This window comes from Triplophysa dalaica, chromosome 7, assembly GCF_015846415.1.
Source record: "Triplophysa dalaica isolate WHDGS20190420 chromosome 7, ASM1584641v1, whole genome shotgun sequence".
NCBI lineage: Eukaryota > Metazoa > Chordata > Actinopteri > Cypriniformes > Nemacheilidae > Triplophysa > Triplophysa dalaica.
Window position 1 is genome coordinate 15,424,688 of NC_079548.1, and position 15,795 is coordinate 15,440,482.

A 15,795-nucleotide genomic window follows, 5' to 3' on the forward strand; every position below is an offset into this window, starting at 1 on the left:
GTTCAACAGTATATTCCTAATTTATGAATGTTTCCCCATATTAAGAAATTGTTTATTTTGAAAGCGAGAGAGATCTGGTTTGTGACCCTTTTAAAAACATTTATATATGGCTTGTTCTATCATATTTCTATAAATTAATCACTGAAAGAGACCCCCCCCCATCAGCCAATCACTGGGCATTTTGTAAACTGGCGTCAACCATAGCACCAGGGTCAACCTTGCATTTTCTTTTTTATTCCTTTCAGGGATGTGTTTACCAAATTATCTAGAAAGTGATATAAAAGTAATTGTTTCAACTAAAACCTGGGTTAAGATAATCCCAATAAGATCATCACTGTACACAATTGTGGAAAAAGAGTGGTGGCTCGTAAAAGGCAAAGGCACTGTCAAAAAAATAATCAATGAAAAACTTATAACCTTTATCCAATATAAACAATGAATAAAAAAGATAGGTAGCAAAGTGTTTTTTTATTTAAAACCAATAAAAATATAGTACTGAGAAGACTAGGACAATACCATAATGCTGATTGATTGGTCGACTGCGGTATTGTATTCCTTACCAAAAGTTGCAAACACTACATTTATGCTTGAGAGGCTTAACCCAACACTTTTATGATCGAATATAGAAAAAATAACAGAATATGAATGATCTTAAAACACCTTTTAGTTTTTTAGTCAAAAACTTTCCATTCCTCTGGTCTCTTCCCTCTTTTCTTTCTCTTTTGCTAAACTGAATAACCTCCAATTCCTTGTACTTTCTGTGTGCCTTCAAGTTTTGCAAATCACCAGGAGAGTGGCGAGAATTCCTGCAATTAGGACCCCGATGATGTGCCATGTGGGGGCGCCGGATTTAGATAGAATTCCCTCCTAGGATGAAGAATAGTATGTTTGCGATTAAGAGAGTGATGGCAATTAGGAACTGACAATTTTATTATTTTAACAGTATATCTGTTTTCAAAATACGTTTTAAATTAAAATATAAACCGTATCTGCCTAAAGTGATCCTTTTTTGCTGACATAATCATGTGTCCATTTCAGTAAGATAATAAGGCAATCCCTGATAAAAAAACGCTCAAAATTAATAACACAGGGTCATCTGTAATGCGAGTCATCATGACTGTTGCAGTTTAATATTACACGTATATTAAATAAAAATATATTTCGATAATACAGTTCTCTGTGACAATGCCACATTGATTCTAAATCACTCTGCACTCTTTAGAGGTTTAAGGAACTGATTATGTGAGGAAGTGACCTACCCATCCACCCTGTTCCCTGATCCAGTTAATCACATGTTCCTGAATGAACGACATGGTCCAGTTGATGATGGTTCTGATGATTTCAGGATTCTTTGTTGAATTAGCCTGTGAGCAAATGAGTCAGAATGTTAAATACATCAAATCAATACAATGCACCGCAACAATATAATACTGAGCAGCTCAATACTGTCTTCACCTTTGTGACAAGCCGACATGCAAAGTAGAAAAGTGCCACCACCCTGCCCCAGTTGAACTTTCCATCTGAGAAAATCTCGCGAGCAACTTTTGTAAAGACTTCCTGAGTGGGTTGAAGACCAGAGTCGTTCAACATCCTAACACAAAACGACAATGACAATGCATGATGCTCTTTGAGTTGAAACACAATGCCATCCAATTGGCATTTGTGAGCACAGCAATGTTTATACCGAACAACTCATCTCAGCACTAACTTACATCTGCAGCCCTACATTTCCATCCAACTCATCGTAAATTTTCTGCAAACACTGTAGAAGACGTTTATGATGAGGGTCACTCAACTCCAGGGCACCCAGCTGTCTTCGGGTTACTTCAGCAATAAAAGAGTCTCCACTGCGACAAACCTGCACATAGATGAAGCTAGGAGAGAGGATTGAGATGTCCAAAGTAATGAAGCAAACACACAAGTGAAAGCCATAACGCTAAGAAAAATAAACCTACTTTTTGAGAAGTGTAGTTCCCAGGTCTAGTACCGGATCAATGCCTTCAGATATTAGAAATAGAAAAATTAAATTACTCATCGACTTAAGGAGAGGTGTGAAATTTGGCTTAATTGAACATTATTACACAGAGTGTGAACATGTTTGTAGTAAATGTACATAAAAGCCAAAAGTTAGAGAAAAAAAGTCACATCATATTTTACAGCACACCTCTGATTTCAAATAGCAGATGTGGTTGACTCGTCAGTGTTTGTATAAGCACATGTTTGGTTTCAGTTCTCGCTGAGATAAGTAAATGCATTTACTGTCAATCAATAAGAAAACATAATTGAACATCAAAATTAAACATGTTGAAAAATAGATACAGGAGTGATGAAAAATAGATACATGATCTTTTGTATGGACAAGATACAGGTACACAAATCGTAGGCTGTGTCACAAAACCTTGTGTGCTGCCTATCTAAAAAGAGTTTTGGGGCATCGCCCCAAAATCATGTTGGTGTGTTTAACCATTGTGTACTGTAATGACATTAAGACAGCTTAATGTCGGGTTTAAGTTTATATTTAAGTTAGGTTTTAAGTTATCCATAGTGTTTACAATATAATTCCTCTTAACATTACAATAAAAAGGTTTATTATTAACAACTGTAACGGAGAAAAACTAAAATCTAATCATCTTATTCAAGTTTTTTAAAAGTCAATAATTTGAAATATGAACAGATATCCCTGGACTACACAAACATCTGCATACATGTCACAAGACATAAAAAGCTTAAATATGTTTTATGGACATAGAAGAGATCGACACTCACCTGTAAAACCTTCAGCTGACATTGCTGCCATATTAGCATGAATGTATCCTAAGAACACTAAAGAATATCAATAGTGACAGCGCTACTTACGTTAATGTCAAGCTTCCGTTTTCCTGCACCCACAGCCCGAGGGATAACGAAAGCTATACAGCTGTCTCGTTTCGAAAGGCTGCGTCCTTGTGTCCTCCCTAGACGGCGCAACATTCAACGCGGCGGTTGATTAACAAGCTATATTGCGCTGTCAACATGAATATTTCTCTCAAACACACGCATCGATTCCCGTCAGAAGACCTTCGTTAAACCCACAGAGACGTTGTTTGATCGATGGATGTACTTTTTGGACCTTCAAGTCAACTACCATCCACTGCCATTCTACCGCTTGGAAGTAAAATCATACCTGGGACTGCATTGTTCTTCCAAAAGAAAATCATATTCGTTTAGGATGCATTGACGGTGAGTAAAACATGGGACATTTTAGAATTTTGGATGAAATATCGCTATAAGGAAGCAGTATTAAGTCGTATTACTTATAAAGTCTATAGTTTTAAACGACTCGTATCCTGCAGATGGCGCCACTGTACAGATGCTAATCACGCCGTTAAATATATGTGACATCTGCGCTGAACGTGGCGGCGCCGAGGCAGGCTTTAGTCAACGTAAGTTGGATGTTTTGCATACATTGAATATGTTGTCATGAAATGATCATTTAAGGGAATTAATGCGTTTTTAATGTCGATGATGAGCTGCTGATGTTAATCACGATTTGTGGACACAGGCTAATCAGTGGACGGGCTTGTTCAACGTTGGAGTTTGACGATGAGGTTTGGCTTTTATTTGTCTCATCTACGTTTCAAAGCAGTCTGTATATTATAACTGAGTTGCTAAGTTTACATAGAGTATGTATTTGTAGGCACTGACATCCAATATTTTTATTTTTGTATTGCTCTTCATGCCCCCCCATTAGGATATGCTTGAATCTGATCGGTCATATGCGTCCACATCTGCCTCCGCTTCGGAATTCTAAAAGATGCTTACGCATCATGGGGCCCTGGGGAAAGTACATCAGCATCTCTCCGAGCGAAAACACATGGCCCTGTGAAAACCTTAGACCAAATCTCTGCAACCCTCCTCCACTATCCAAACAAATCACCCTCCCCATCATCTCTTGGTGTCCCGCAGAGAGACCGTCCAGCTCCGGATGATGTTGAATGACTGGGATGTGGATCTGGATGAACTGGATGAAAGCGTTCCTCAAATTGTTTCACAGCACAGGAGAATTCAGCCTCAAAATTGCCACTGGACAGCGTTCCACCCTGTCCAGTGCAGGGTGGAATGTCCTCTCACAGCACCGGCGATGTCCTCTCACAGCTTTAGTTCCTCTGTGTCAGTAATGCCACGACCTTTGATCAACCCCTCATCCAGTGCGCAAGGGCCCATATGTCTACACCTACCATGTTGATTCCAAGGCTCATGCCGGTCCAGCATGATAAGGAGAACAAGGAGCAGAGGGAAAAGGCAAAACTTTTAACCATGGCACTTTTTTGGCCAAATTGCTGCCGTTTCTGTACGGAGGTGGGTTTTGATGCGAAATCGGAGCCAGGAGTGGTGGGATCGTGATGTAAATAACTTATTTCCAAATAAATAACACAATATTAGGATGTCAAGGGATACTTTTAATTATATCCGCAAGCGCCTCTCCAAAGGACTCTCACAGCAAGACAATCCCACTCACACAAATGCGGATCAAATCTAGCACTTCACTGTCCATCCACTGACTTAAGTCCCTGCTCTCCTCCATGTTGTTACGATTAAATACGTGACACGGTAGGTTGCACCGGCCCAGAATTTTGACGCGGGTCGATGTAGAATGACGTAAAAGTTGCATGAATTCCGAGATGACCGTTCAGACTTAGGTCGCATTGCGAAACATCAGACCTGTATCTGATTTAGGACCACATATGGAAGTGGCTCAGATCAGATTTAAAAAGATCGGATTCCAAGTGGTTTGTCCTGTTCACACTGACATGCAGTAAACAGATCTGGATCAAATGAGAAAAAAAACAGATCTGGTGGCAGTGCGAATGTGAGGCTGCAGTCTTTGATACCTTCAGAAGGAGGGATTGAGAAACACTTACCTCTTCCCAAAAAAACAATGGTAGACTTGCATTTGCAAATGTAGTATTCGTGGTATATGCTTAAATGTGTAAGCAGAGTTTAAGCCCTTCTGGTGTCCTAATCCCCCCTTTTTTTAGACATTATGTCTCTCTAGGGATGTAAAACCTGATTAAACATATACTTGTTTAATTAGTGACACATTTTCAAGTGAAGTATGGCAACAGTACAACATTTTTATGAATGAATCCCTTATTAGCCAATCCATGTGGGCATAGTAAGCCTGATGACATCCTCCATAGCAAGAAGGTCAAAATCCGCGATGGGGAGCAAAAATTAACTAAAAACAAGATTTAAAACAAAACACTTCCAACAAGAAGGCAAAACTGGAGTACAAAGTAACTTAAAATGAACTAACCAAACAACACGGCATGCAGGACAGGACTGGGGAACTCGGTCGTAGACTATTCCAAAAGGACACTGTAACGAGCAAGGTGGGATGAGATCCGTGAGGAAACGACTCGAGGCCGGTGACGCGAGTGATAATGAGTGTCAGCTGCGCGTTGCACCTGTCTCGCATCTCTCACGGAGGAGATCGGAGGCATATAAGGACTAGCGGGAGGAGTGTACGACGAGAGAGGACCAGGCCTGGACTTTGTTATGTTTAATTATGTTTGTGTACTTTCAGTTTTTTGTTTGTTTATTTTATTAAAACATTGGTTTAACATTCGTCGGTTCCCGCCTCCTTCTTCCCATTACTTGAACTTGTTACAGTGGTGCCGAAACTCGGGAGGAAGAAGGGACATGCTGTCGGAGAAGCCTCGCTGCTGAGGCGGATCACGGTGCTGAGGAGGTCGGGCAGCGTGGAAGAGCAAAGACCGCGAGGGGCTGCCCGAGGCGATAGTTCTGGAGCGAGGATACAGCAGGTGGAATGGAGAGCTCGCTGCCGTGCTCCTAGGTTGAGGTGGGGTGGCTGCTGTCCGAGAGGTCATTCGCTGTGGGCCAGAGCCTCCTGCCGTCTGCCATGAAGGGGAGTCGCAGGGAACGGGGGACTCGCTACCGACCGTCCTCAGCCGGAGGACCCATCGCCAGGGGGCGGATCAATCCTTTCACAGAGTGTCCACAACTACCGCATGGCATCGCGAGGAAAAGCCTCTCAGCTGGCCGAGGAGCATTACTCAGTTTTAAAGAGAGCTGTCATTTTCCTTCTTGAATTATTATACAAAGAGTGTAAGCATGTTTGCAAGGATAAAACAAAGGTTTGATCTTAAAGTCTAGATAAACACATCACAGTATATTTTGCAGCGCACGTAAGATTCTAAAAGAACAGGTGTGGTCAGACTCAGTTCATTTACATTTAGTCATTTAGCAGACGCCTTTTATCCAAAGGGACTTACAAAGAGTTAAGGGAGCCATAAGCGATATGTCATACAGGAGCAATAATACAGTAGGTGCCTATACAAAGTTACTGGTTTCAAAAGCTAGACCACTACCTGTTGAGAGAAAGATTTTTTCTTTGTCTGTCAAGTATTCACAGAAGAGATGGGTTTTAAGTAGTTTTTTGAATGTGGTGAGAGATTTGGTTGACCGGGCCGAGTGAGAAAGAATGTTCATAAGTGTTTGTATAATATAGCACATGTTTGTTTGCCTACTTGGTGAGATAAGTTGATGCATGACAATAATCAATGAATAAGCTGTCATATAGAAAGAGAAATTAAAACATCAAAATTAAAACAAATATGTTGATTACAAAATAGATACCTGATCTTTAGTATGTAAACGATATGTGTAATTGACAAATAAACTGTACATGTTTCCTATGGTGTGACAGCAAAAATTATGAAAATAAACGTTTAATAATAGATTTTTTATATATTTAAATATATGTTTAATATTTGTATTTATAATATAAAATAGCATAGGAGCGATTTTATGTTGGGGTTTGATGCACTGAAATGACAAGAGCACCTAAGTAGGTTTTAAGTTATCCACAGTTTTGCAGTAATTTTCAAGTGTCTATAATATAATAACTCTACATTACAACACAAGGTCTGCTAAATTCTCTATTATTACAAACTGTATTGGAGAAAACTAAAAATCGACTTATTTTTCTCTGTACTCAAGTATTTAAAATGTCAGCACTTGAAGTCTGTATATAAACAGACATTTCTGGATATGTGTGAATTACTATACATACTAGGATGATGTACATGTGAAAAAACTGAACATAAAAGAAAGAGACACTCACCTGTATAGCCTTCAACTGAGAGTGCTGCCATTTTAGCATGAATATAACCTGTTAACACTTAAATATGTTCATTCCCTACTGGACAAACCAGCTTCACCAGTTTAAAATGGTCCCCCGGCTTTACCAGCTGTGTTATGCAACATGGTAGTTTTATCTTATATAATTTTGATCATATTCTGGATTATGCATATGGAACCGAGAAAAATAACTAATGAAATGGTTTTAATTACTAGAAATACATTTTCTGAGATTTTTCGACAAGTGTCTTTGTTACATGTCATAGAATATAGTGTTTGCATCTATTAATTTTAATTGTGGAAGAAAACTTTAATGTTTGTGGTAGTGTGACAATAACATGTGCTAGGATTCCTCTGCAAGAAAGAATTGAGAAAATTCGGTCTTATGATTTCTTAAAAGATCTGTATGTATAAATCACGTATTAATACCCCCCCCCCCCCCCCCACTGATGCACTAAGAGTACTTTCTCTAAATGAGTGCTTTCACGTTAATGCATACAAAACGCATTTTACATATATACAATTCATCTTAAGGAGGCAGTACAGTGTTTAATATAGTTAATATCGTTCAATTGCTCAAAATGCGGTTCAAACGTAACAATCAAGTAATTACACAAGTCTGTATTTATTTACACAACTGATTTGTTGAGACAAGAGTATCCAGTAGATGGCGCTACGGTACCGATGTTAAACACGCCCTTAAACACACGTCACATGCACGTCACATATTACGCCATCTGCGTTTGAACGTGGCGGCGCTGAGATGTAAAAATACTTTTAGTGCAGTATTTTTGGTTGTTTGTTTGTTTTCACATATCCGTTTGTAATAAAAATAAAACGTTAACAACGATTAATGTTTTACAACTGCATCCATGATTAACAGAACAGACATGACAGCCGCGGTAAGATTACACATTAGCATGAAACATGCTTGTGAAAAACATATCAGTCAGTAAGATGTTTTGGATATATTGAACATGTTTTTATAGAATAGTGATCAATAAGGCGAATTAATGTGGTTTTAATGTCGATGTGCTGTAATGTTACTCTCTGTTTATTGACACAGGCTTGTAATCAGTGGACTGGCTTGTTCAGCGTCGGAGAACAGTTTGATGACGAGGTTTGTCTTGTATAACTTTCAAAGCAGTCTGCATATTATGTATATTATCAATGTTTTGTTAAGTTTACAGATAACACGTTTGTTACGGTTTTGGAAGTAAGAAACTTTTATAAAAAGCAACAATTTATAGGCCACAGTGTGTTTGCTCTCTGGGAATCAAACCCATGACTTACATAGCTGACGTTACAAGACATCCGTTTAGCTAAAATGAAGGCGATGACATTCAGCATTTATTTTCCTTAGTGAACTCATTTTTGCATTGCTCTTCATGCTTTCCCCCCCCACTGTTAGGATTTGCTTGAAGCTGATTGGTCATGTGTGTCAGAGTCCACATCTGCTTCTGCATTCATAAAAGATGCTAACCCATCATCCGACCCTGGGGGAGGGACATCAGCATCTCTCTGTGCCCCAACACGTGGCCCTGTGAAAACTTCGAGCGACCTCTCCATCCCTGGCCATCGCTCTGTATCATCCTCCGTGTCCTCTCTCCGAGCACCAGCATCATCTCTGCAGCCCTCCTCCTCTTTCCAAACAAACCCCCCTCCCCCATCATCTCTCAGTGTCCCGCAGAGAGACCTTCCAGCTCCGGATGATTTTGATGACTGGGATGTGGATCTGGATGAACTGGATGAATGCGTTCCTCAAATTGTTTCTCAGCCACAGAAGAATTCAGCGTCAGACTTGCCGTTGGATAGCATTTCACCCGCTAAACGAATGAGACCGTCAGCATCTAGTGGAGCAGCGCCGGCGGTGTCCTCTCGCAGCTTTAGTTCCCCAGTGTCAGAAATGCCACGACCCTTAATCAACCCCTCGTCCAGTGCGCAAGGGCCCACTTATATGTCTTACCCTACTACCCCAATGCAGAATCCAAGGCTCATGCGGGGTCCAGCGACAACAGTCTCGCAGTTTCCCAGACCCGTTACTCCTAAACCCTCAGTTGTGTCGCCTCAAGGGTGGAGTGGTCCTTCAGCACCGAGGACCCCCCTGCAGCCCAGGGGTTCTCTCTTCCACTCAGTGTCCAATCCTGATCCCTCTCCCACATTAACACCTCGACAGCTCAATACGCCCGTCCTGACCAATCACCTGGTCCAGCTGGTGTCTGCAGCCAATAAGACGCCTCAGAGACCACAGAGCAGAGTGACACGAGCCCAAATGCGTCGCTTCCCTGGGCCTGCAGGTGCTTTACCACAACAGGTAGATTTAGCACTACTTTAAGGGATAGTTCACCCAAAAATAACAACTGTTATGTTTTCACCCATTTGTCTTTCAAAGCCTATGTGACTTGTTTCTTTGTGAAACACAAAAGAAGATATTTTATTTCAGTGGGTTCTGTTGATACAATGGAAGTCAATAGGGGCCAGTTTTGTTGGGTTACCAACATTCGTCAAAATATCTTATTTTGGGTTCTACAGAAAAAGTCATACACGTTTAAAATGATGTGAAGGTGAGTTAAAATTGAAAGAATTGCGATATTTTTGGTGGTCTATCCCTTTGAAAATACATTGTGTTGTGTACTGTTAAAATTCTGCAGTTCTGAATTATTTATCCTTGAATTAAGAGATTGTTATGCTTTTTCACAATGTGAACAAAGGAGCGATGTTTTATCGTTTGTTTTTATTACGGTGTTGTAGGTTAGTGAACAGAGCCTCGATGACATTGTTGTGTCAGTTCCTCATACCCCTGCACACGGAGCCGTTGCTCGTCTACGAAGTGAGGTAAATGCATACAATACGTCATCTTTTACATTCTGCACTTAACAACAGTAAACGGCCTTTACTAATGGTTTATAGTTGTGCATTCCCATGTGGTGTTATTCCCAATCCAAGATTTTGTCCATTTTATGCTCGCACACACAGAGACAGTGATACTCATAATGGTGTTTTGTCCGTTTCATCTCAACAGGTCTCAAGCTCTCAAGGGAGTGAAGAAGATGAATTCAGCAGGGGTCCTTGGGCAGTTATGAAGACTGAAATGGGATTGGACGAGAGGAACCCCTCTTGCTTCCTGCACTCCTACAGTGTTGTCATGGTACTCCGCAAGGTAAGCCGCTTTCGATTTTGGAGCACGCTGTGTATTTAAATGGGCTTGTCTGAGCTAGTGTCATCAATATTAGCCCGTAGATATATATTTTTTAATCTGGATCTGAAAATAAATATTTGGATATTATTTATGGCGTCCAAGACTAATGAAGACGCTCGAATCTCTCAATGATTAACACAAACTTAATCAGCATTGTCATCCGTTACCTTAAAGTCATTATAAATGTCATTTTAATGTGTTTTGCCCAGTGTGTCATAACTATTCTCTGCTAATGGCAAACGTGTGTTAAATATTCATTAGGCTGACAAATGCTGATTAGCTTTTCATTTGATTCATTACCAGTGGCCTTGAGGCTGTGACTGTAACTTATGTTTTTTCTCTCGTTCTCTTGTTTTTCTCTGGTTCTTTCGTGTGACTTGTTCTCTTTCTCTCACACTTCTCCCTGCAGGCTGCGCTCAAGCAGCTGGCTAAGAATAAAGTCCCTAACATGGCTGTTGTGTTGAAGAGCATCACACATACGCATGTAGATGCCAAAGCTGTTTTTAGAGACCCCACAGGTACTGTACGCTTGTGGTTGCACCGTCTCTCTTTGTATTTGTGCTGTTTTTGTAAACTGTATTAAAGCTGTATTGCAGGTGCACATAAATGTTGCTTTGATGCTGATTCGTTTTTACATTAGAAATGCTAAAAGATTACAGATTCTTGTCCAGTTGTTATGACCACATCTCTCTAACACATATAAACTCTTTCTGTTCTGAATCTGAAATCAGCCGGTTATTGACTGAGCACAAGTCTTTTATTAGTTTCATCAAAGTTCTTTTTTCCCTCTCTAAAGGTGAGATGCAGGGCACTGTTCACCGGCGCTTAGTGGAAGAGAGACAAGGCGAGCTCAAGACAGGAGCTGTGTTATTACTCAAACAAGTAACTCTTTTAGACATTAATATTTCAGTACTGTTTACAATGGGGTGGGTGGTATGACCAAGTTTGTTTTTGAGAAATTAGCAATTTGATTTCGTTTGTAACAATCAAATACCCTCTTACATAAAAATAGACTGTTTCATCGGACGCACACGCCTGGGCCCAAGTTAACTGCCGGTCTGTGATTGGTTATTTGTCTGGCTAGTGGCTTGTAACATAACAATGTATATATAATATTTAATTTATATATATATTAAACTTATTGTATATTAATTGAATTACAACTACTCAACAGCTTTTGATTCTTCTCTCAATACCAGAAGAAGTTTAGGCCACATTAAATTTGATTATGTTGTTGCCACTGAAACCATCTCTACTGTATATTGTAATGAAGCTATAATTGTATACTGTATAATAGTTAGTTAAGCCTACAAGTCAACCTGATAACCATAGTTTTATTAAGTACAAGTTAAAGTTCTATTAAAAATGTCAACAGATTAAGCAACAAAGAACTTTGTTTCTGTTTTATTCATTTATATATGTATCTTCTAGGTTACTTCATATGTATACAGTATATTAAAAAGATAGAATATATACAGTGTATATAAAGAATAAATAAATAAATAATTTCATGCACTAACGTGCAGTCAGGTTAAATGTGAAAGTTGGATTTCTAGAGATCGGATTATAAATGTGACAGGTGCTGTAAAATGGTGATCATAAAGTCTACTCACCTACTTCACCTCACTTCCTATTAGAGATTCACTTGTAGTGCTTCTGTGGTGGTTTCTTGTTTGTATTCTGAGCGAGCGGTATGTCAAACTATATAACTCAAGTAGCGAGTGATTTATTGATTTAAACGCAACTGATCTTTTTGGTTCGCACACATTTTCTGTATGGATGTATAGATTTGTGTAAAAATGTGGCACCCTATTAAGGTTGGCTTCCCCAGTATAGTGTAATTACAGTTTTGGGAGCTGGATCATGACCTTCTGTGCATAACCCTGTTTCCCTTTTTTTCCCTTGTTCTCTTTTCTGCTTTCATAGGTGGGCGTGTTTTCACCATCACATCGAAATCACTACTTGAATGTTACGCCCAATAACCTTCTCAGGATTTATCCACCTGATGGAGTCCTACACAACTCTCAGATATCCCAACCTTCACTGGTGAGTTATGTTTTTCAGTGTATTTAAAGATGACATCCTTGGAATAAGGTCTTTCTCCAGTTATAATTATTGTTTTTCTATTAACCTAACATGTTGGTCTCCAGTGTATAGGTCGAAGCTTTGAGCAGATTCTCGACTTCCAAATTGCTGCGCAGTTAAACTATTGATAATTTTGTATTTTTTGTGTTCGTTTTGCTCCTGCTGTGGTGTGCACACAGGAGCTTGCGTCTTGTTGCGAACCCGCCAAGCCTGCGGGGGGCCCGGTCTCTCAGATGGAGCTCCACTTTGATTATGATGATGATGATGAGGGTGAGAAAGCTGTTGAGTTAAAGAGGGCTGATGCTGGTGTAGACCATACACAGAAAGCACAGAAAGGGTCTGGCCGAACAGAGGACACACCATGGGACACAGGTTTGTGATCGAGTGTGTTGAAGTATTGTAATTTTAGTTAAATTTCTAGGAATTCAATTGGATGTTTAATGGAAGATATTTTTATATAATTTGAGATGATGATTTCTTAATTTTAATATCAGTGATGCACTTTTCTTGTAATTTGAAATTCAAACATTTCATATTATTTTAATTACAAATTAACACAAAATTAAAACAATTAGAAAAAAGCTTATGGCTGTATCAATCTTAGGGATAGTGGGTTTTCTTTTTCATTGGGTGGTATGATATTGATCAGTACAGCAATGTCTTTGAGATTTTCTGAACTGAGTTTGGGGTTTAAGTATTAATCTGTTTGCATATTTTTCTCTTCTAAAGATGATCTAGACGAGCTGCTCGGGGAGTTACCCGTGGAGTCATATGGTGGAGAACTTTAAACACACCATCACTTTAAAAACAATGTTAGCAGTAGACCATGTATGCTATTAATACATACTCTAACCACACACTATTGAACACAACACATGAAACAGCAACACCCGCTAATCAACACTTTTGTTCAGGTTTTGTTTAAACGTTTGTAAATATGTACATAAATCACTTCTCTAATGCATAAATTGAAGCAATAAATACCCAATGAGACCCGTAAAGTGTTCTCTTCCTGAGTGGTTGTGTGTCTTGCTGACAAATGCGACATGCTCCTGTAGCTGGTTTTGTACAAGTGTGGGGAACATGTCTGCACAGATCAATGTTCATTTCATGCTGAAACAACTAATCAAAACAGCAAGTTTTCTTATGAATTTCTATCAGCCATTAAGAATGAAGCCAGCTGGATTCACCCTTAAAGGACTCGAATTGCATTATTTGTCATTTTTGATATGCGAGCAGAGTGGCTGCCATAATGGGGTTTGTTCACGCTGTTTAAAAGCTTTCCAATGGGTTACTGGAAGACTTCCTGAGTGGTTAGCATTACTTTATATCTTCACAATTTTACATTTGTAATCATCTCTATTCATTTTAAGACTTATTGAATTGCTCTGTGCTAATGCTTTCTTGGCCTTGCTGTCACAACAGTGTGTTGCTAATTGTACTATTGATTTCGTAGGTGAGGTTTATTCATCGCAAGGCATTAAAAAGCTGTGGAAGCGTGATTATTTATTCAGTCTTCCCTGACATATTGTGTTTGATAATGAATTGCTTAAATATTCAATCTATCCTCTCTCATCCTTTAGGTTACAGGAAGGTAAGATCAATTATACATATATCAATAGAAAGATTATTTCTTTAGCTTTCAGGTGATGTAAAAATCTAAGTTTCAAAAAATTGACCCTTAAGACTGATTTTGTCGTCCTGGGTCACATATTCTCGTCTTGTATTGCACCATTATCAGTGACTATAAATACAGCATTTCAGATTTTCATTCAAACGCTTTAAATTAGCGGCATCTCGTGTGTATGTTCAAACCTTAATAAAGCTGTTCTTGAGATATTTTTACAATACGACACAGCATAAAGTACACAACTGTGTCACAACAGCGCTCAGAACTAAGACAGTCTTTTAAATGTTATCTGTCAGCATGTCACAGATGTCTCTTGTTACTTGGAGAACTAATGTGAGTTTCATCCAGGACCCAGAGGATGGGTAATCTATGTTTAAACTTTGCTCATTATTGGAGTTAACAGGGCACAGGGGTCTCGTCTCTGTTACTTCATTAAGTCATCAACAGTCTGGAGAACCTACAGCTGTCAGCAGTATCAGTGAGTGTCACAGAGATGCTGGTGAGTGAGTGGCTTTTAATGGCATGTTTGCTTGTCTGAGGAGACAAAGGGATGCACCCCACACAAAGGAGGCCTTACAATGAAAATATTTAAGAACAACTGCCCTAGAATCACAGTAGTGGAACTCAACCTTTCTAACAGAAAACCTTTTGAATTATGTTATAAAAATCACACCATGAAAAACATGATGTTATTTTAGCATAATTTAATGCTCATACCATCCCGTTAAATAATGTTCAGTCCACCCTTTCAGGTCTGTTGATGTCTCCGCGCTGTGGTTAAGAGAAACAGATACAGCATCTGCAGTGAACGCGTTCTGCAGCTTCCGAATCTGTCGCTAGGGGGCGACGTAAACTAATAATCCGAGTCCCATTGAAACACGTTTAGCGAGTCATTACTGAGTCTAATGTGCTTCTGCTGTCTTTAGCTTCAGTCCTTAAAGGCATTACTTCACAAATTCCATTCTGCCTTTTTCTTTAGGACTAGGCGAATTGCCTCAATTAATTAATCGACACTTGAAAGGTAGCCAGATTTAATCAGCGTAAGGTCTCCTTGTCAGTTTTAAAAGGTAGTCATTGTTATATATTGAGTCACTTCAATGATCAATTGCCCAAGTCTTTAGCATTGATTGTACTGCCTTCAACACCTGACCCTCTATCCTGCCATTTTAAACGCACCAAATCTCCAAAAATCTGTCAGTTAGAAATACTAGAATTTAGGATTTGTACTAGTATAGAATTTATAGCCGTCATAGGAGAGATTTGAGTCCTTATTCTGCAGGGCCTGTTGTAATGCTGCATGCTTCAGATATGACCATTTCTCTCAAAGAAAATACTGGATATGGCAGACTAATTGGATGCATTTCTAAGTTTTTGTTAGCTTTGTCCTATAGCTAATTGAAGAAAATAGCTGTATGTGTGTAGATGTTATTCATTTTACCATTTGTAATATTTTTATGGGTATGGTTGATATACCAAATTTCCATCCCTTAAAGTGATAATGAGAAAGTTAGTAACCGAACAACGCCGGTTACCAAGTGGGTGCCGGTTACCAACATTCTTCAAAATATCTTTTTTTGGTTCTTCGAACGAAAGAAAGTTATACAGGTTTGAAATGCCAAGAGGGTGAATAAATGTTGACATTTTCATTTTTGGGGGAACTATCTCATTTCATGGCCGAAACACTGTACCCCTATGTTTTATTGATTTTCTGGCAACCACAATAATTTTTTCACACATT

General features: G+C 39.2%; 2 protein-coding genes and 1 long non-coding RNA gene across 4 annotated transcripts; 2 read left to right on the top strand and 1 right to left on the bottom strand.

Annotated features, from left to right (window-relative positions):
* Positions 1-449: 449 nt before the first annotated feature.
* Positions 450-7,232, bottom strand: LOC130425763 (apoptosis regulator BAX-like). Of its 2 annotated transcripts, none has more exons than XM_056752145.1 (6): positions 7,127-7,232; positions 1,956-1,998; positions 1,713-1,874; positions 1,456-1,591; positions 1,260-1,364; positions 450-867 (listed from the first exon to the last, which is right to left on the bottom strand). In XM_056752145.1, exons 1-6 carry the CDS (start codon positions 7,155-7,157, stop codon positions 769-771), a joined length of 576 nt encoding a protein of 191 aa, XP_056608123.1. In that variant the 5' UTR covers positions 7,158-7,232; the 3' UTR covers positions 450-768. The 2 variants fall into 2 exon arrangements, with proteins under 2 accessions (XP_056608123.1, XP_056608122.1); XM_056752144.1 differs by lacking the exon at positions 7,127-7,232 and adding an exon at positions 2,767-2,866.
* LOC130425765 (uncharacterized) lies at positions 2,862-5,519 on the top strand. The gene is made up of 4 exons (XR_008907094.1): positions 2,862-3,219; positions 3,333-3,422; positions 3,542-3,587; positions 3,731-5,519. It is a non-coding gene; the product is annotated as an uncharacterized LOC130425765 (long non-coding RNA).
* A 661-nt stretch (positions 7,233-7,893) lies between the features above and the next one.
* LOC130425761 (homologous recombination OB-fold protein-like) lies at positions 7,894-13,487 on the top strand. The gene is made up of 10 exons (XM_056752141.1): positions 7,894-8,045; positions 8,210-8,263; positions 8,555-9,457; positions 9,895-9,978; positions 10,166-10,303; positions 10,752-10,860; positions 11,139-11,224; positions 12,269-12,388; positions 12,607-12,799; positions 13,157-13,487. The coding sequence occupies exons 1-10, from the start codon at positions 8,016-8,018 to the stop codon at positions 13,213-13,215; spliced, it is 1,776 nt and encodes a 591-aa protein (XP_056608119.1). The 5' UTR covers positions 7,894-8,015; the 3' UTR covers positions 13,216-13,487.
* Positions 13,488-15,795: the final 2,308 nt, after the last annotated feature.